General features: G+C 37.7%; 1 protein-coding gene across 1 annotated transcript in view; it reads right to left on the reverse strand.

Annotated features, from left to right (window-relative positions):
- Positions 1-855: 855 nt before the first annotated feature.
- ARFGEF1 (ARF guanine nucleotide exchange factor 1) overlaps positions 856-19,783 on the reverse strand; it is an 84,524-nt gene continuing 65,596 nt past the window's right edge. The window contains exons 23-39 of the mRNA XM_014873011.2: positions 18,743-18,833; positions 17,691-17,731; positions 17,433-17,602; positions 16,653-16,804; positions 16,318-16,490; positions 15,218-15,378; positions 14,475-14,605; positions 13,509-13,638; positions 12,408-12,543; positions 12,181-12,319; positions 7,884-7,953; positions 6,182-6,311; positions 5,172-5,311; positions 4,622-4,790; positions 4,005-4,143; positions 3,012-3,129; positions 856-2,293 (exon numbers count right to left, since the gene is read on the reverse strand). Of these exons, the coding sequence (XP_014728497.1) occupies positions 2,129-2,293; positions 3,012-3,129; positions 4,005-4,143; positions 4,622-4,790; positions 5,172-5,311; positions 6,182-6,311; positions 7,884-7,953; positions 12,181-12,319; positions 12,408-12,543; positions 13,509-13,638; positions 14,475-14,605; positions 15,218-15,378; positions 16,318-16,490; positions 16,653-16,804; positions 17,433-17,602; positions 17,691-17,731; positions 18,743-18,833 (2,255 nt within the window). The 3' untranslated portion in view covers positions 856-2,128. The remainder of the gene's footprint in view (positions 2,294-3,011; positions 3,130-4,004; positions 4,144-4,621; positions 4,791-5,171; positions 5,312-6,181; positions 6,312-7,883; positions 7,954-12,180; positions 12,320-12,407; positions 12,544-13,508; positions 13,639-14,474; positions 14,606-15,217; positions 15,379-16,317; positions 16,491-16,652; positions 16,805-17,432; positions 17,603-17,690; positions 17,732-18,742; positions 18,834-19,783) is intronic.

The raw sequence follows: 19,783 nt of genomic DNA on the forward strand, positions 1-19,783 counted from the left end.
TACTGATCACTGTCAAACAGACAAAGACCTCAGGTCTGGCCTAGCACAGCAGTTTAAGATTTAAACACAGCACAACAAACTGAGCAAGTAAAATAGAGTTCTAGAGGAAAGGTTACAATTAGTACAAATAACCTCAATTCTCTCCTTCCGACACTGGTAATTGCTATTTGGTTTTGCTCCATTTCAATTAACTTTGTGACCAAACTCTGAATCACAGGTCATAGCATTTTAATTCCCTTTTCTGGCTTTTCCATAGCTATTTCATTGAACTGCTTACACTTACTTCTGGAGCCTGCTGTGAATGTCTGTGGCAGATTCATTGCCCTGAAAGAGAGAGGAGGCTCCCTCACAAACCTTCTTGCTCTTCACACTGCTCTCCTGTGCCAGTCAGGAGTTTTGTGGGAACACAGGAGAGCAATCCAATTTCACTTTTACTTACAAAATCGAAGATGCTGACAAGGCTGAGCTGGCTGATGTGTTCCAAGTCAGCAGAACTGCAATCCTAGCCATTCCCTTCCCCCTTTCTCCATCAGCTCTTTGGTGTTTGCATTTTAATCCCCAGAGAGCAAAGTGCAGTACTTGAGCTTCTACCTGTGCAGCACTACAGGGCCCATATGACCAGTTCAGGAAGTGCTTTTATTCTCCTCCAGCCCTGCCCACCTTTTCTTTAAATTACCCACTCCTTTTCCCTCTAATTTGTCTCTTAACAGTGAGAAGAGGCATCTCAGTCAACTGGAGAGCACCCAGCTTTCTGCTCCTGGGGCCTGGGGCTTGCTCCTACGAAACAGAAGTGTGAGAGGCAAAGCAAACTGTAAAACAAGTAGCTGTGGATTAGACTGGTTTTGATTGCACTGATGAAAGAGTTCAAAAACTTTATTGACCTATAACCTGATTAGAATATGCCAGATGAGAACCAAATATTGTACAGAAAGTTGTACAGAATTTTTTTTACATAGAAAACTTTACATATCTGTACCATATACATTTTGTCCATCTGAAAAAAATTTCTACATCCATTGTAATACAGAATGCTTGACAATCTTGTCTGTTAACCATCAGAGCACAATTCACAGTATGAATACATTTCCAATAAATTTAACCATCCCTAAACCATGCCAGATTTGTTACTTGAATATATCCAACATTAAATTCTGTACATAAGAGTGAAATCTACATCGAACAAAAAACATCTGACAGCAGACACAACCTAGACTTGTTTGCAGTGATTCAAGTTCCAGTCCTTGAAGGATCATCATTTCAATGGCTCGTTATATTTAAAAGCCCTAAAACAAGTATATTACAGGTAGTTATGTCAGTCGTGATATTTCTACCGCTGCTCTTGACAGAAGTCAGAAACAATAACTTCTGGGCTACAATGAAACAAAACAAAACAAAAATAACAAAAAAGAAAAAGAAAATCACAACCCAAAAAAGAAACCCAAACTTCTAGTGCATTTGGTAAACAAGGAAGAGTTATGGGCTTTCAACAAATCAGTAATACAGAAATAAAATAATTCAGGAAGAACTGTATAGTGTTAAAGAGTTTATATTACAGACCTGCATCTCTGTACATTTTTCACAGAAGGATGATTACCAATGTCTCAGACAGCCTGAGTGTGCAAAAATCTTAAGAGTATCAGACATAGTTGCTAAATATTTTTTTCCATGAACAATAATCTCCATTTTCTTTTCACTATAAACATTTTATCCTTCAAAATACAGCTCTCCTGAGTTGTACTTCTCGCAGAAGCTCAAACCTTTACATATATATGTTTCTTTGGGTACATTTTACCTTCACACCCGCCACAAACATCTGTTGCTATACTGCTGTCTAGGACAGTAAAGGACACTGCAGCCCGTGCTGACAAGGGGACTGTGCTATAAACTGGCTCTGTGCTCAGCATGAGCCAGGCAAGAGAAACCGGTGAGAGAGAATCCGCCAGGAAAGAGAGGGACTGGAGTGTTGCAAGCCTTAATTACAGTTGTAAGCGTCTGTACCGTTAACCCTTGGATACACGTTGCCAGAGAAAGAAATCATTTATATGGAGATCCAGACAGAATGGCCCAGCTACCTGGTCCTTTTATTTAGCTGAGGAATATAAACTTTGTAACAGAACATCACTATCTGCTAATGCTTGCTTATTCCACACTCTTGTTCTGGTGGTTGGGATATTTGGAAAACCACACCAATCCGCAGGAAAAACCTTCTCAAAACAGCTCGAAGCTCAGGAATAAGGTCAAACTGCATGATTTCACACAACAAAGGATAGTAGAATGAGGCATGAGCCTTGAACTGAGGAGAAAACAAACAAGAAATGACTATTATACATTGGTACACCTCAGAGAGCACACTGCAAAATAAGAATTTTAAATAATCTCCCAAATGAAGGTGAGAAACTCACAAAGTGACAAGCAGAAACACCTTTACCACTGAAATTAGCAGTGCTAGAATAAGGCTAAGACAGCTGTGATGTATTCTGACAGATGCTCACCAGCTACACAAAGCTCCTTATTAATGCTTATTCTCCAAGAGGAAATATTTTTCTATTACGAGTTTTTTCTTGCAGTTGGCCTTTTTCACTTAATTATTTCAGCCAAGTTTTCTTAGAAACAGAGAGAGATTAAACAGGGATTTATTTACTGCAGAATTGCTTTGGAGAAGGTCAAGGTGTACATGCATCTGCAGCACTGTTGGCAGAAACGAGTTAATTCTTTAAATAAAGTATCATCACTAATTGTCTTCTTCAGCAAGAGAGGGGTAAAAACAATTTAACAGCATCTTTAAACTTCTCTGACACGTTTTATTTTATCACTCACTGCACCTTCACACTGAATTATTCGTGTCAGTATCTGTCAAGTGCAGTTTGAATGTACATTCCCTGAACACAAGAGTGTCTACAGAGCAGCAGCAGCTTTTCAAGTCAAGTCTGTAACTGTGTGTGATGAACCAGTCTGGGACTGCTTCTTACCTGTACATGTCATCTGAAACATCATTCCAAACAGTTACTCACCCTTTCATCACTTATCTTCAGGACTTTAGTCAAAAATAAGAGTAAAAGGTTAGTCCAGGCTTCCCGGTGACTTTCTGATGTAAGAGTGAGGAAATAGCTCAGAGCCTCGCTGCAGACACTGGAGACAAAAGACACAAAAACTAATAACTCACATTTCCTTCTGAGCTCTACTGCAGAGAGCTTTGGCTTTGCAACTTCTGGCAGTGTAGAGCCGTGGTGTAGAGCAGCATTGTTTTCTGAAAGCTGCTCTAAGCCTGGTTAACAACAGAAAGCAGTGACTTTGTTCAACTCAAACCCAAAGTCCTACGACTTCAGTAATAAATAAGCTGATAAAATGTGATTATGCTGTTCCTGCATACATTTGACACATAACAAGTGCTCTTTGAGAGGCATGTGACAAAATGCCATGTGGACTTCAGGAACATCTCATGTTGATGTAACCAGGCAGTTTTCAGCTCTGCCTCCTAGTCTGTGAACCTTTAAGTCATAGTCTTAAGTGTTGCTGTTGAGGTTTGAAGCCCTTCCTAATTCCATCTTTCTTGAAAACTTTATAAACAAAAAATATTCAGACCAAGAGCCAAAGGCCTCTGTACGCTCACAAGGCTGCTTAAGCCCAGTGTCTACTTCTGAAAATGAGAACAAACAGTGCCAGTTCCCTAAAATACCGGAGGTCAGTGAAAGAAAAAAAAGGGTTTAGGTGATAGTTGCTTTTCTTTTTAAAGAGGAGCTATAATAAGCCCCTACCTACCCACATGATACAAAAAACACAGGTGACAAAACATGTAATGAGAACAAAAAGGAGAGACAGCATCAGTAGCTGGAGGAACAGCACTCCTCACAGAACACGAAACTTAATATTAGCTGTGACCACCACACACACGTGTTAGCTCTAGAAGTCTACTGCAAATAGAGAAGGTCTATCCTTTTACATAACCCACCCCCTTTGTTTAACATCAGAAATGACACGAAGAGGTTCAGCTCCATGGACCTTACTTCAGCAGCCTTTGCTGGACTTCCTCCCAGGCGCTGGTGCGGCTCTCGTCCATGTACATGCGGAACAGGATGCGCAGCCCACAGGCCAGGCTGCTCGTCTCCTGCTTCAGCAGGTTGGGCTTTGATTTGCCTTTGAAACCTACAGCAATTCCAAGCATCCTTTTAGATTTCTGGTTCAGATGACATTTTTTCTTACAGTCCTCCACTACTCTAAGCATTTTCTGCACACAGACAGAAGAACCACTTCAGGTAATTAATTTCTCATAATATTTAGTACAATGGAGGATTGCTAAAAATTAACCTATTTCTATGTGCCATAATTGTGTTTGGCACTCATTTTTATATCGGCTTCCAAGTGGCTGTGAAACCTGTGTTTGTGCCTACAGCTTTCAAGCATGGGACTCACACCTTCAGCCAAGAATCAGCTACCTCAGTGAAACCTTAAATTTTAGGAAACCAGAGATATTTGCACCTCCACAGATTAGGTCTCCTCCCTTTAGGAATCCTACAGTTACAGAGCTAAAGCTTCAACTTTGACATTTAGCATCAAAGTACTTTTGACCAATTTTTGGGTCAAAATTCACACTGTCACAAAGTATTTCTCCAAGAGGACTCACCTGCTTTCCAGAGAGCAGTTCTCTGTTCATTGTTTGAATTAAATGCTTTAGCAAATCTGTGAGACTCCAGCAGACAATCGAGAAGTTTGAAAAGCTGCTGTGATGTTAGGAAACGATACATCCCTTGATCCTGTGTATCCACATGGACATCGAAGTCTACTGCATCTCGCTATTGAAAAAAAGAGGAAAAGAGAAAAAAAGATTTGAAGTAAAATTCACAACTGTCTTCAGTAAGTTCCTGTGATAACTCACTCCTACCCTGTTTACACCTGTACTTGTACTTAAGCTTAACACTGTATTGAAGGTTGTATCCACATCCCAGTTACATAAATCCCTTTGAACAACACATGTTTTAATCTCCACAATGCTGTCCTGGCACAACAAATGCAATTTAACAGACGTTGTAAAAGATCTCAACAGTCCAATGGAAATTCTCAAACGCATGTAAAAATTGTGAATTAGCAGATGCTACAGGAGTTTAAGAAACTTTATCTTAAAACCTTTGGAGGAAAAGGTGTTAAAAAGAAAGATACCTATCCTTTCCACTTACTTGTGCTGCTGCTAGATTCTCTGCATCCTCTTTTTTGCTAGTTGCTGGGAAGAACACAATGTTGTCGATCGTCTGAATGAGTTCCAGCTGTACAACACACTTGATCAAAAGAGCAGCAAATAACTTCTGTTCTGGGAATTCTTTAAAGGAAAGAAAATTACTTGTTAACTAAAGAATTTTTTTGAGCTGTTTTGAGGACAGGTTGAAGAACAGTTTAACTTCAAGCACATGTGTAAACCAAACCTGGAATCCACTTGTTGGAATTACTAACTACAGGACAAACCACCATATTACCAACTGGAACTTCTTAAAAAACTGTTTCCTTAAGTTGTCTGTGATACATTGGTCAACCTGGTTCATTGTTACCTAAAAATCACCAAAATGAGTGACTTGGATCAGTGCAATAGCAAGAGCCAGAGGCTGTTCCCAGGCAGGAGGCTTAGCAATGCATTGGCATCATTGCTTGTTTGCAGCTGTGGCAAGAACTAATTACCACACGACCACATAACTGCACAAGGATCTTAAATCAGGGTTTGATACATTCTCTTCAAATCATAGACAAAATTCCTTTTCAGCTACTGCTTCTGTTGCATTTTGCACTGAAAAATCGCTGCTCCTAAGAAAAGAAATCTCACACAACATTGTAAGGAGACTTCTATTTTTAGTATTTTGCTTTGGGTAAAAAGCCTAGAATCTTGCAGCTGAACTCTTAGATTTTTAAAACACAGGCCAAAAATGTGGACCCACAGGAGACCAAGAGAATTCTGTTATGAATGTTACTACATGAAGACAAAAATTTAAACAACGTGATTTCTTCACATCATCTTTCTGAAGACATAGCTGGGGCTATAACTAAACACTCCACTGTTTATGCTTAGTATCAGCATAAACAGAACACACCACTGAGGATACAAACATCATACAGTCACCCTAAGACACTAATATACAAAACATCTACTCCATACTACTCTTAACAGATACGAGATGCCAAAGCACTGCAGAGCACGCACTTGCTGCTGGCCTGGCTTTACTCGTTTCTTCAGCTACCGTGGGCCCTGTGCTGGGTTGATACGGGCGCCCATCTGAAGATCGAGGCTGGATGGAATCATGGATATCTACTGACTTCTGCGAGATTGTATCCTGAAAAGAAAGAAAGAAAATTTAAGTAATTAACTTACAGAAAACTTCTGGTAATTGGTAATAGGGCTGTGCTCTTCAGAGCTGTTTCAACACTACCCTTTCATTCACTTTAGTCATATTTGCTATGAGCTTTCAAGAAAGATGCACTAGAAACATGAGCTACTAAGAAACAACTGAAAATGTAACAAGTAACAAATACTTAAGTACCATAAAAGGCAATGAGCGCATTTTTCAGATAAGTTTTTGAATTCCCTCCAAGCATTTCTTCTCTCACCCGAGAGTTACTACAGCTTTTACCAGATCAAGAGTAGGGGGTTTGCTGTAAGGTTCCTGTAAAGAACACTTCAGATTCTCTTACCACTAGATAACCAAGGTTTTCATCTCTACTAAGTAAAAATATGTGTTTTAATAGGTATCATGTCTACAGACAGCAAAACACTCCATCATATCTGAGCAACATAAAGAAAAATGAGATGAAAATATCCAAAGCCTGCAAAGATGCTATCCTACTAAATGAGACAGCCAAAATATTTTTCCTTTAGTATCATTTATTATACGAGTTCTGTTAATTCTGAAGTTGTAAGGTATCTTTTCACACTGAAGAAAAAAATAATTTTTAAAAACATTTATGGTAGATTATTTCAAAGGGAAAAAAATCTTTCCATTTTCTCATGATTAAGACATTTATGTGCCATTTATGCATGCTATTATATTTGACATAAACGGATCAAAAATATAGCCAATATGTTTAGATCAAATCACTATAAATGAGTCATGGTACAGGATGAAGGTACCATATCCATATTGTAGAACTGGCCTTCACAATCATTTGCTCTCTGTTTAAGCTGAATTATGTTAACACTTCATAAAGATAAATGGAGGGAGTCAGTCTCTCTTAGTAAAAACTCATCTGGGGTCATTATCCTTGAGCAACTTGTATCAAGTGCTTCATTAATCTATAAAGAACTTTATGCAGCAATCTTGTGAGAATGTCCAAAAGCTAAAGTAATTCTCTCTCATCAGTAGCAAAGCAGCTACAGGGCTGTCACTTGCAGGCAAATCCAGACTTCACAACAATTTATTCAATCAACACTAAGAAATCTGATGGTTATACGAATTTTCTACTTTAAACAGATATTTAAGGTCTTACTACAAGAGAAAATTTGGAGGCAAAAAAAGAAAAAGTCAATCTGTCAATCTAACCCTCTTCAGCAGTTTCTCTTCTTGCCAATATATCAAAATGAAAGAAAACCATGACCCAAGCAACTCAAAGCCCAAATACAGTATCAGAGAAACCTGCCAGACACAGGATATTACCTAAAACAAACATAGGTAACTACCTACAGCCAATTTCTGGAAGCCAACCTTGCTGCAAACAAATGCATGCTTCTTTATAAACTAACTCCTTGCCATTTAAAAACATTAAATAGCACTTGAGATGGAAAAAAATGAAGTAAATCAAAATTGAAAAAATGTATTTAAATCAAGTATATTTTTCACCTATTCTACATCACAACACATTTGTTCTGAGCTCTTGGAATCTTAAATTATTGTTTTATTTCAGCAGCTTACCAGTTTTTCTTTTGCATCAGAGGGAGAGCCAGAGCAGAACTCCCCACCGACTGGTCGCCAAGTCAGCAGCCTTGAAAACACAAAACCAGTCCCAAATTTACTAAGTTTCAAATATAAATCAGAACCAACACTCTAAAAAGTCCCCTACAACATGGTGGGGGCTTTTTGCATTAATTTCAGTTTTAAGTGCACTTCATTCTTTCACACACGTTTAAAAGTGTAAGTACTATGTTTGTTGAACTTCAACATTTCTGCCAACTACCTTGGATGGACAAGTGGACTATATTGAGGTGGATTAGATTTTCTCAGAAATACTGGATTTGTCTTAAGGCAGTGGTTTAGTGCCATTAATGGACCTCTTCTCTCACACTGCCTTAAGCTTGATCTAGAATAAGGAATGAATCTACTGCAGAATAAATCACACAAACATTTGGAGATGTTTTGCATTCCCTGTCTGGGCTATATTCCAGGATTGTTTCTCTTTCCACTTAAAAATTCACACTTCCACTCAGGATTCACTGCTGTTATGAGGCATAAAATCACTGACAATACTTCTGATCTCTTCCCTGCTGATTTTCTATAGGACACTTCTGTCTTGAGGATCTTAACCTTAGCACTAAAAAATTTCTACAGTGACTGTAACTTACTGAGACTCTGTGCCTGCCATGAATTAAGGGAAATTGGATTAAATAACCTAAGTTGTCCCATTATTTCTTGTTCTATCTAATCTACTGCTGCAAAGTAGGATTGAATCAGGATCTCAAACTCTTTAGTCTCAACCTGTGTGTGGTAACACATATTGGACATTCGTGTTTTCATTTCCTTAGGGAGACCTTTCCCCACCAAGTCAAGCATCCTAAATGAATATACCACTGATCTCCAGAAAACTGAATACTGGATAACTAAAAAGACAAACTGGAGATAAGAAAAGGTAAAATCTGAGCCATGTAGTAAGGCGACAAATAAAGTAGAACAGAGAACTGAATTGATTCTTGGAAGGACATAAATTGAGGTATTGGGATAATGAGCCATTATGAGCCAGAGTGGCCACACCATCATAATTTGTGCAAGGAACCAATTCTAACTCTTGAATTCTTTGAAGACAAGTGGGCACACACACTGGACTTCTCAACACCAGAAAGCCAAGACTTGCTCTCATGAAGCTTCAGAAAATTCAAATTAACAAAAATTATAAACAGAGGAGAAATTAAACTAAAATGAAAATTAAAGAAACTATTAAAATAAGCAAAAGTCAATGAGCTAGACAAGCAAACAGTGAGGTGGACTGAAAACTGACTGAACAGGCAAGAGGATGGTGATTAGGTGCACAGAATCCAGCTGGAGGCCAGTGGTACACCCCAGGGGTCAATACTGGGTCCAATCTGTCCATCTTAATGATCTGAATGATGGGGCAGAGAGGACTCCCAGGAAGCTGGATGACACCAAAGTAGGAAGAGTGGCTGATACACCAGAGGGTCATGCTGCTCCCCAAAGAGATCTCCACAGGCTGGAGCAATGGGCTGATGGAAACCTTGTGCAGTTCAATAAGGGAAGAACAAAGTTCTTCACCTGGGGAGGAACAAGCCCATGCCCCAGGACGTGCTGGGGGCTGCCCAGTGGGGAAGCAGCTTAGCCTGCAGAGAAAGCCCTGGGGATCCTGGTGGACAACAGGCTGGATGTGAGAGAGCAGGGTGCCCTTGCTGCAGAGAAAGCAAATACTATCCTGGGCTGTGTGAGGAGAGCTGCCAGCAAGTGGGAGGGGACCCTGTCCCTCTGCTCAGCACAGTGGCCTGTCCTGGGCTCCCCAAGTTGAGAGACATGGACCTACTGGAGAATATTCAGCAAGGAGCCACAAAGGTGAGGAAGGAACCACAGCATCTCTCCCATGAGGTGAGTCTGAGACAACTGAGACTGTCTAGCCTGGAGAAGAAAAAGCTCAGGAAATCTCATCAACATACTATAAATATCTGAAATGTGGGGGTAAAGCAGAGCCAGGCTTTTTCCAGTGATTCACAATGCCAGGACCAGAGGCAATGGCACAAACACAGGAGGTACCCTATGAGCATTAGGAAATGCTTTTTCACTGTGAGGGTGATCAAGCACAGGCAGAGGTTGCCCAGAAAGGCTGTGGAGCTTCCCTCCTTGGAGATATCTGAAAGTCAGGACCTGTCCTGGGAAAAATGCTCTGGGTGGCCATACCTAAGCACAGGGGTTGGGCCACAAAACCTCCAGAGTCCATTCCAACTTTAGCCATTCTGTGCCATTATGCAATTAGTATCTTCAGCTATCAGCATCTCAGCGACCAGTAGAAGCTTGGCAGCAGAATGGTTTGTGGTTTTCTAGTAAGTGATCCTTGCAGAAATTGGTAGCTGAGTAAATATTATAGTACATTTTCCAAACAAGGAAATATGATCAACACTCTCTGCAAAAAAGTAACTTGCCAAAAACCAGCAGAGGCTGATACTGCAACTAAGAACTCCTATAGCCAATATTGCAGCTCTTAAATTAGAGAAGCTGCACAACACCTGGAAGATGTTTCATATGAATGCTAAAAAAGAACAACTGTAACCCTACCTGATCAGACTAATAAGAACTTCTGCCAAAAGATACTTTACACTCCAGAGATTCATAGCCTCTGACTATTTGAAGACAATTGGCAATAAAGCACTTGCCCATGAAGTTTTCATATATACCACTGTGTGATTTATCTGTCTTAATTTCAACATTAACTACTCTGTTACTTCCAGGGACGGAAAAATAAAGGCAAAAAAAGATCATTTGCCTTCTCTAAGCACTGAGGCAGCCACCACAACAAGCTGAGTATTAAAACTGCATTGTCAAAAAAGAAAATAATAAAAAACTAAGGATGGGAGGGCAGGAAAATTTCCATTGGAAGAAAAAGGGCTAATAGAGGGACTAAGATACCAAAATATGAAATGTCAGCCAAACCAGCAGTCTCAGAAAAAGAACCACATCCCATAAAAAGAGAGGAAAAAAGTCTCCTAGGACTCAGAAAGAGGAGGACAAAATGATGAGTGCCCTCACATAAAATCAAAAAAAAGACTACAGAAGTTGGGAACCTCCCAGAAATTTATGAAGGAATAATATAATGAATTTCTCAAAAGATGGTACAGAAAGATTAAAAGAGCAAGAAAGAGAAAGTTAAAGGAAGGCATTAGATACTCTCCTAAGAAAAATAACCCATTAGAGAAGCAGAAGGGCCTCAACATCAAAGTGAATAATGCACATATTTCAAATTAGATATAACTAAAGGCAACAGGAATATTTTTAGTATGTCTACATATTAAGATACCCAAAATGCTGCTCTAGAAAGGTTTCTAATATTCAACTATAAGAATACCCAGAAATTTGCTGAAACTAAAGCAAATGATCTGCTAGTGAATATTAACTTCAAAATCTTTCCAAGTACAGGCCATAGTAAGTTAGGGTTAATTCAACTGGACTTCTACATCCAGAGATTTGGGTTCCAGTTTTATTTCTGGAAGTTATCAAAATGCAGGAGTATCTTGCTAGCTCCCAAATACTTCAGCTTCATTTTATAATGATGGAATTAATTTATACCTACTTAAATTAAAAAACAGGTGAGGTAGTGACAGATTTTATCTTTTAATGGAAGAATGAAACTCTCTTACAGTGCTATCTGATATACAACTCTAAGGTAAGACTGACATGCAAGAAATTTCTTTTGCTTCAGTTTTCTTCAGGCCTAAAGTAGGTCCCAGAAGCAAACAATATGAGCTGGATGAAACACAGTACTTGGAAACTTACTCCAAGAAACCTCACACAGAGTTATTGTATGAATAGAAAGAGTATCAAATATCCAAGGTAATTTTTGCAAAAATATTGAGATTCATATAAACATATGATGGATATTAACCATAAACCACAGACACTTAAATCTCTAAGACTGTTGGAGTATTTTAGTATTTCATGGAAAAAGCTCCACATGCAATTACAAACAGTAAAGCCTGCATCTTATATTACAAAAAAGAAAATAACAAAAAAATCAGTACTTCTCCAAAAATCCAAAACCTTAAAACTGATTCATGTTACATTCTGGGGGTGGTTTTTTGTTTGTTTGGGTTTTTTTTATCACTAACAGTACAGAAGAATACCTACACCTAATTTATCATCATGTTACAAGTAAGTCTGTTTCTCTTTAGTCCACACTTAACAGCTTTTTGTTCACCCCACCTACAAGATATCTAGAGTTTGAAATGGGTAAATCATCTAGTTAAACTGTTTTACAAAGTAAAAATATTAACAGTTGTCTTACGCATGAGGGATTGTAGTTTTGAAAATATCCAGCATGCAAGTGCAAGTTTTATCCCAGATTTCTAGGGTGAACTTTTCACCATTAAGGATGACAACATTCTCCAAACAGTTTGTACCAGATCGTGCCAGTTGTTCATTGTCTGTAAGAGACAAACAGTATATTTGTTTATTCACATTCAACAGAGTAAAATGTTAACATTGTTTTAACATAATTTGTACAGCTCCTACCTTGCTGCACACACCAGTACAGCTGTGCAAATATATCATCCAAAAGAACATCACTAAGTACTTCTAAATACTGTGTAAATACATCACATATTGCATAAAGTGCATGGTTACAGGTAGTTGTCATCCATTCGGCTTTCTAGGAGTCAAAAAAAAGAAGAGTTACAACCTTAAGGTGAAACTTCTGGATACACATGTAGATGAATATTTTTACTTACTCAATTTGCTTTATAGTGACATGAAATTCATTTCTGTATCCCAAAACCTCAAAATTTAGAGCCTCAATTTCTGCTTTGCTAACTAGCAGGTTTAAAAAGAACTACAGGAACAGACAAACATTAACAATCGTCTTAGTGCCCAATCCTAGCTCAGCGATGTAACACCAAGCTAAAGCTGTGTTAAAGCATTTTCCAGGGAAAAAAACGTATCAAGTGAGATATGTCCTACTATAAATAGCCAGACAAAGCCTCCAAAACAATTGACAATTTTGATCTAACTTCTAATACTAATAATTTACACATTAGTTACATTTTAAAGCCCACTTCAGTTGTTTTTACGAACAGTACCTGGTATTGGTTTGACAGATCATAACCTGGATGGCTGGTCAAAAAATGACAGCACAATGCTGTTTTGGGTGGTTTTTATTTGTTTGTGGGTTGGTTATGGGGTTTTCTGGTTTCTGTTCGGCTGAGAGTTTTGGGTTTTTTTGCCTCGTCATCAAATTTTTTGAACTAACAGAACTTATTTAATTGTGACTTCACTGCTGGTTTTAAGTCTCACTCAAGTGAGCATGTTGTGTGTCTTAGATTCCAAACATCACATGTAAAACTACAGCTCTTACAAACCTTAGATACATTGCATTTTATGCCATTTTTCTGTTGTTCCTAGTGTTAACTACTAAGCCTTTTACACAAATGGCTTTAAAAAAATGAAAAAAGTGACACCTGTCAACAGAATACCACTAAAACAAAACAAGGCTACTAGAACCATAGGTCCACCATCCAAGTTTTGAGGTTTACCCTACATTACTTGACAGAGCTATATTACAGGTTTGCTACTGTAAATGTAGTTCTCATGTAAATTATCTTCCTCCACTTTTATCACCTCAGTCTGCTGTTCTGGCAGTTTCATGTTGTCAAATATCCTGAAGACAATCCGAAACAAATCTTGCCACCAGTGTTTTTCATAAGTATGGCCATATGTCTTCATTATTTCAAACATTACTGTTAAGCCTCTGAAATGAAGAAAGAACAACTTATAGCAAGAGTTACAGAAAGTAATGAATAAGACAAAGTAAGTACAACTACAGCAGTAATAACAAACTCAAATACTGTTGAGAACATTATAAATACACACGAGTACACAAAATATAAGTAAAAAATCAGCTTGTAACAAAAGCACTTTATAGTTGCAGGCAATAGCCAAAAAATATTTTTGAGAGTTGTGGTAATTTAAAATTAAAATAGCAAACCAACTCCTTTACCAAGGGCCACAAAAATTAATAAACAAGTATTTCCAGTTAAAAAGTACAAAAGTCTAGAAACAAGTATTAACCTTCACCAGCTATAATGGGAGTCCAGATGCACAGCTCCCATGCCAATGTGTAAATTTAAAGTTATTTGTGTACAACCCTTCATATTTCACATCGGAACTGCAACTGAATACACTTTAGAAGGGAAAATCATATTCCAGGAAAATAAACAAGTTTTACATAAGATTAGAGTATAGCTTTGCTTTTTTTAACTGTTTCTGCAATCCTCAACTACTTAATGAATCATGGTATAAAACCAGTTTTAAAATCCCCAAGGTAAGCAAGACACAGAATGAAATCACAGCTATGTAATTTTTATTGTTTATTGAAAGAGAAAATCAAAATTTCAGGTGTACAGAACATAGACTTAATTTCTGTATTCCAGTGTCTATTTAAAAAGCATTTGTTGTTTCCACAGTGGTATCACCCAAATTAAATACATAAGTCATTTTATAATGACTGCATTTACCAAGAGTTGTTTTTGCTTTAAAAGTGTAAAGTAAGCCTTTTAAAATTTAATTACAAATACTGATTGTTACCTGGTTCTTACATCTAATTTGCATCTATTGATGATACAGGACAACTCAAACAGAATTGGGAACCATCCTCGCACCCACACTCTGTCTTCAGGAGCTACATTCATATCATCACTTGTGTATTCCTTGAATGCCTTTAGAAGGAAACACAGAGTTTTACAGTCACAGAAGTTAGATTCTTCAAAATAAAACACAATTTGGACTGTAAACAATCCCTCCTGAAACAGTATCACATCCTGATACCTCAGATGAGTTGGCAATCAAAACACTAACACTGAGAAAGTGAAGAGTTTTTCAAACTAATGCTTAGTATATCATGAAGCATAAACTTTAGAAAATAAACAAGATTACATGTTCAAGCATCAGTTTTTGATTGCAGTTCAGTGAGAGTCTTGAAAGTGAGGATCTAACCATAACATTTTGAGGACATCAAGCATTTTTGGTTATTCCATTATCCATTTCTTCACATTTCTCAGCAGACAGCAGATGCTGCTGAGATATGCTGATATCCAGCAGCTCTCTGGAATGCTAGTCACCACCTGAACTGGGTGGTAGGGATGGGCAAAGGGGAATAAAAGAATAGAAAAATCTCAGACTTTCAAAGCCTGTGGCATTTTATACTCCTATTGTTTCTGAATAAAGTATATTTCTCATTAATCCATGGAGCTTGAAAGGAAGCCAGTAAGTTGACCATAACTACTTTTTCTTTATCAAAGCACTTATAATTTAGTTAACAGAGACTATACCTGAGGCCTGTCAGACACATATTTTGCACAGTGGCGAATGAGGCGGATCGCTTCCATACTGGTATCTGGAAATGCTGCATTGCAGGCAAATTCAGACAAGCACTTCACTGCATCCTGGAAAGAATCTATGGTCGCTGGGAAGTGCTTTTCAAACACGATGGCTGAGAGAAAAGTGTGAACAGGAGAAAAATGTGTCATGCTTTAAAATATATTAATTCTAATATAAACTGTCTGTAACAGAAGTCATGAGAGACTGGTTCAATGATTGGTGCTGTCAAATGCCTGAGCAGTAAGAAAAACTAAAGAAAGAAAAGAATACAAAAAGAAATTATTCAGAGGGCATTTCATTTTGACAGTGTTTAAATTAAGGTAGCATCTGGACTAAAGCAGGGAAATGTAACAGTTAAGCAAGACTAGAGCAATAGGCTTACTGTTTAACACTAATCTGTGTCATCAGAGCTTAAGAGGGGCACATGAAGCATGGAGTTCTATTTACTAATGGACATCTTCCTCAGCAACGCTGCCTTGTTTTTAAATAGCTACTTTTGAAGAGAAAAAAGTGCTTAATCGATGATGAAACAGTTTTATAGATTTGCAGAGGTTCAGATAGAATAAAGAGATCCCTTAAAGCCTGGGATCTAGATTAGAATAGAGAAAAAAAACTTATCATAGTGCCCCCTAGCTCAGCACTTTCTCCTAAACAGGCCTTACACAAGCACAATTTAGAAATACAGAAAGAGATAAGCAAACAACATATTAACAAAATATGTACACATTTTTTTTCCTAGGGGAAATGCCAGAATAGTTCACTTAAATAAAAATGTACACATGAAATAGAATTATCTAAGGCCTGAGTTGTTTTACTACAGAATGCTCCAAATAGACAGTTTTTTAAAAAAAGGCATAAAGAAAACCAGTTAATTCTAATCTTATTGACTGACTGGTAAGTATTTTCCCAGAGGACTGACTGGAAAGTGCAAATCATTGGTTCCAAGACATGAAGCAGACTCTACTATGCAGGCTGTGAGACCACAGAAAAAGCTTCTTGGGCTCTGGAGTGACACTCACTTCCATGATGTCTGAATATCATCCATACTCACTGACAATGTGTCCTGTAGTCTGGAATGCCAGTTCCACTATACTTTCATCCTGATCTGAGGCTGCCAGATGAAACACTGAAAAAATGTTTTTCCAACCAGAACGAATGTTAGCAGCCTGGGAATTCACCATCTGCGCAATACACCGCACAACCATGTCTCGAATAGTAGGAGACCTAATTCAGGATAATAAACAATAATTTTTTTTAACTAAATTACATAACCAATTAGAATAGTATAATTCTCTAATGACTGATTTTACAAAAGCAGTTTGAAACATTAATTGCAAAAGTTGATGCTTGTGATCACAGGCAACTCAGTTAATTGTATTTTATTACCTGTTTCTCTTCATGATATGTTCAAATGGTCTTAGGAAGTCCTTCTGGAATCGGAAATTAGCAAGTTCTCCTTTTTCCAAGAACTTCATTGACAATTGCCTTAATGAGTCCACTGCAAAAATAGCTACATCTTCATTGGGATTGCAGCCAACCTGAGAGTGTAGAATAGAAATGCAGAGTAAGCTTCAGAATTCTTATGGGTTCAGCACAAGCTGCCTCTACAGTTGATAACAGAGAACTAAGCAATACTGGACAATTAACAAAATTAAACAGTAGTCAATTCCAGTAACCACACTGTTCATGCAATTCAATAATCCCTAACTAATTTTAGCTATTTTCTGCGTCAGATAACCTAGCATTTAAAACCTCCTAAAAATAAGCAAGTTATCTAAAAAAAGACTTCAACAGCTGAATTAAAAATGCAGGTCAAACACTCATTTGATAAATAGTCAATTTAGACTTGAAGACAAACTCTTAAATCAAGTGTCATGAAACAACCCCAAAAATTACAACATAAAACTAACAGCAGCCAGTTCTAGACTCAGATCACGACAAATAACAATGCATACTTCCGTTTATATATTTATTATACTGTGTACCTATGCCTTCTCGCAGGTCTTTCCAGCTTTACAACTTTTTTTTTTTTAGTTTAAGCTTACAGAGAAGGACAGAAAAACCACCCTGATTCATATAAGAACATGATTTTCCAATAAATCTCAACATAAAATAATCTGTATCAACAAGTGAAGGAGTATGCACTACAAACATTAACAACGATACCTTATTAAAATGATCGCCAATAACTTCCCAGATCCTAGACCACTGTAACCTTATCCGGCCCATGTTGTAATAAGAAATCTCTACAATCTTCTGCAGACTAAACATTCGAGGGTGGGTAGCAGACAGCAGCTCGTCCATAGACACAGCACAAAGCCAGCGAACAAAATCCACTGTTAAATGACCACAGGTTTTAATGCAGTACTTTTCCAAGGTTTAGTTTACAGGGGTGGGGAGGGGTAGGGAAGAGATGAAACCTACCAATAGCATTTCCATCCAACCTTGTAGATCCCGTAAATATTCTGTAAAGTGCAGTTAAAGATATGTTAAAATTTCTTAAGAAAAGCGTCTGTTAAATGTATTCAAGTTCCCTTGTCTTTAAAAAAACAATTAGTAATTGCAAATACATAGTGAGAACACTGTCAGCTTTTATCATCCCTGATCCAAATACAGAAGTCGAATGTCTCCAGAGTGTATAATATCCATTTGCCATGACAAGTAGGTATTTGAAACACCTCCCATTATGAAGCAGGGAGGGACACTGCAAAGCTAAACAGGTATTATGTGTTTGAGCTTCCAGCGCACTTGACGTGATTTTACTGCAAGACAACTTTTCATTGAACTGACATTGATCTTGCTGGCTGTACTTCAACCATAAAAATGTTTGTAAGCCTTCAAAATGATACCTCTTCATCAATTTTGACAACCATTAAGAAAATTATATGTTCTGATTTCTTATATGCTGAGCTAGCAAGATCCATGAACACTCCAGTCTGATCACTACTGTATGATATAAACAGACAATGTTCGTAATATGTATTCTGCCTAGCTAAATCCAGTTAAAATAAGTGTGATTCATAGAAAGGAAGACTGGAATAATAATTTTGGTCATTTCAGACAACATCTACATAACCTAGAGGAAAGCAGGGAGTCAGTAATTACATTTAGGAGAAAAAGGGTCTGACAATAATGCCCTCAGTACTGAGGCAAAATGAGATTTGCTATCTGTTACTATATACAGCAAATCAAGATTCAGCAGACGCTACAGCAGACTTCATTTTGCAAGTCTTCTGTAGTAATTTTTTTCTCACTAAAAAAGCTTCTTTCCTAATCTTTGCTCTGCTCCTTCTTGCGAAAATATCCATGATTCAAAAAAATACATCCCCTCCATGCCCCCCAACTGAAAAGCACTTCACTATGACAGTTTTATGTAGGCTTTTTCCAAATAAATTAATCAGGTCCTTTTCTTAGCACAGGGTATTCAAATACTGCTTAAAAAACTCCAGGTGGCAACAAGAAATTTTGTACAGTACCTGTCTACAGCAACAACAACGCTTTGGGAGCTAGTTTCACCAATAGATTCCTGAATACTTGCTATCTGCTTCCAATCCACGTTTCCACCAACTACAGCGAAAAAAAGAAATTAAAAATGCATATGAGAGAATACAGAACGGGTTGGGGAGAAAGAGGAATAAAAGTTGTGCCACTATCAGTATAATTAAATATATTTTTCATTCACAAAAAAGAGAAGCACATTATGAGTTTCCCTTGCATGAGCTGGCCATCTCAGGGAGGAGCTGCATGTTGGTCTAAATCCTAATTATCCCAATCACTATATCTCTATCCCTGTATAAGCTATATTATTCCCCAAAAGCTGTCCATATTTGGAGCAACAGATACAAGTGAAAAAAGTAAAACCCACAAGAATCACCTTTTTTTTCCTTCATTTTTCAATGAACCTTTGGTAATCTTGCCACTTAGAACACACAACATATGATGGAGAATATAGCTTAGAGGAGAATTTTTCACTCTTAATTAGCATCAAGCGAGTAAATCCATCCCAAAAGAAAGAAGAGCTTCCACCAAAACTCCATCTTTAAGTTATATCTCAATTACAGCAAAATTATCATGCAAAAATAGTAAGAAATCTCTATAAATAAAAATAGCAATTATTTATTTTGGAGGCTGGAAACTGTAACCCACATCTGGGAAAGCTCATATGAAGAAACTGCTAACTTTGCTAAAAATGTCAGAATTTTTCTCACTGCAATCTCCAAACTCCCCTTGAACCACCATCAAAAAGAAGAGCAGGAATCTTGCAATCACTCTGGGTAATTCCACAACTTGTATTCAGGGCTTTTTTTTTTCTCCAGCAATATAGAAAAGAACAGAAAACTGAAAGAAGTTGAGTAGTTCTGTTCTCAGAGGTTTGCTGAGAGAAAATCTTCTCACATTTAAGCCTGCCTTAGTCTTGATGTGCTTTATCCACACTTGGAGGTGGCTAGAGATGACTGTCCATAAAATTTATACAACCTGACCCACCTGAAGTACTTTTCTAGGGGATTTATGGAACA

Source organism: Sturnus vulgaris, chromosome 1 (genome assembly GCF_052056855.1).
Source record: "Sturnus vulgaris isolate bStuVul1 chromosome 1, bStuVul1.hap1, whole genome shotgun sequence".
NCBI classification, from domain to species: Eukaryota; Metazoa; Chordata; class Aves; order Passeriformes; family Sturnidae; genus Sturnus; species Sturnus vulgaris.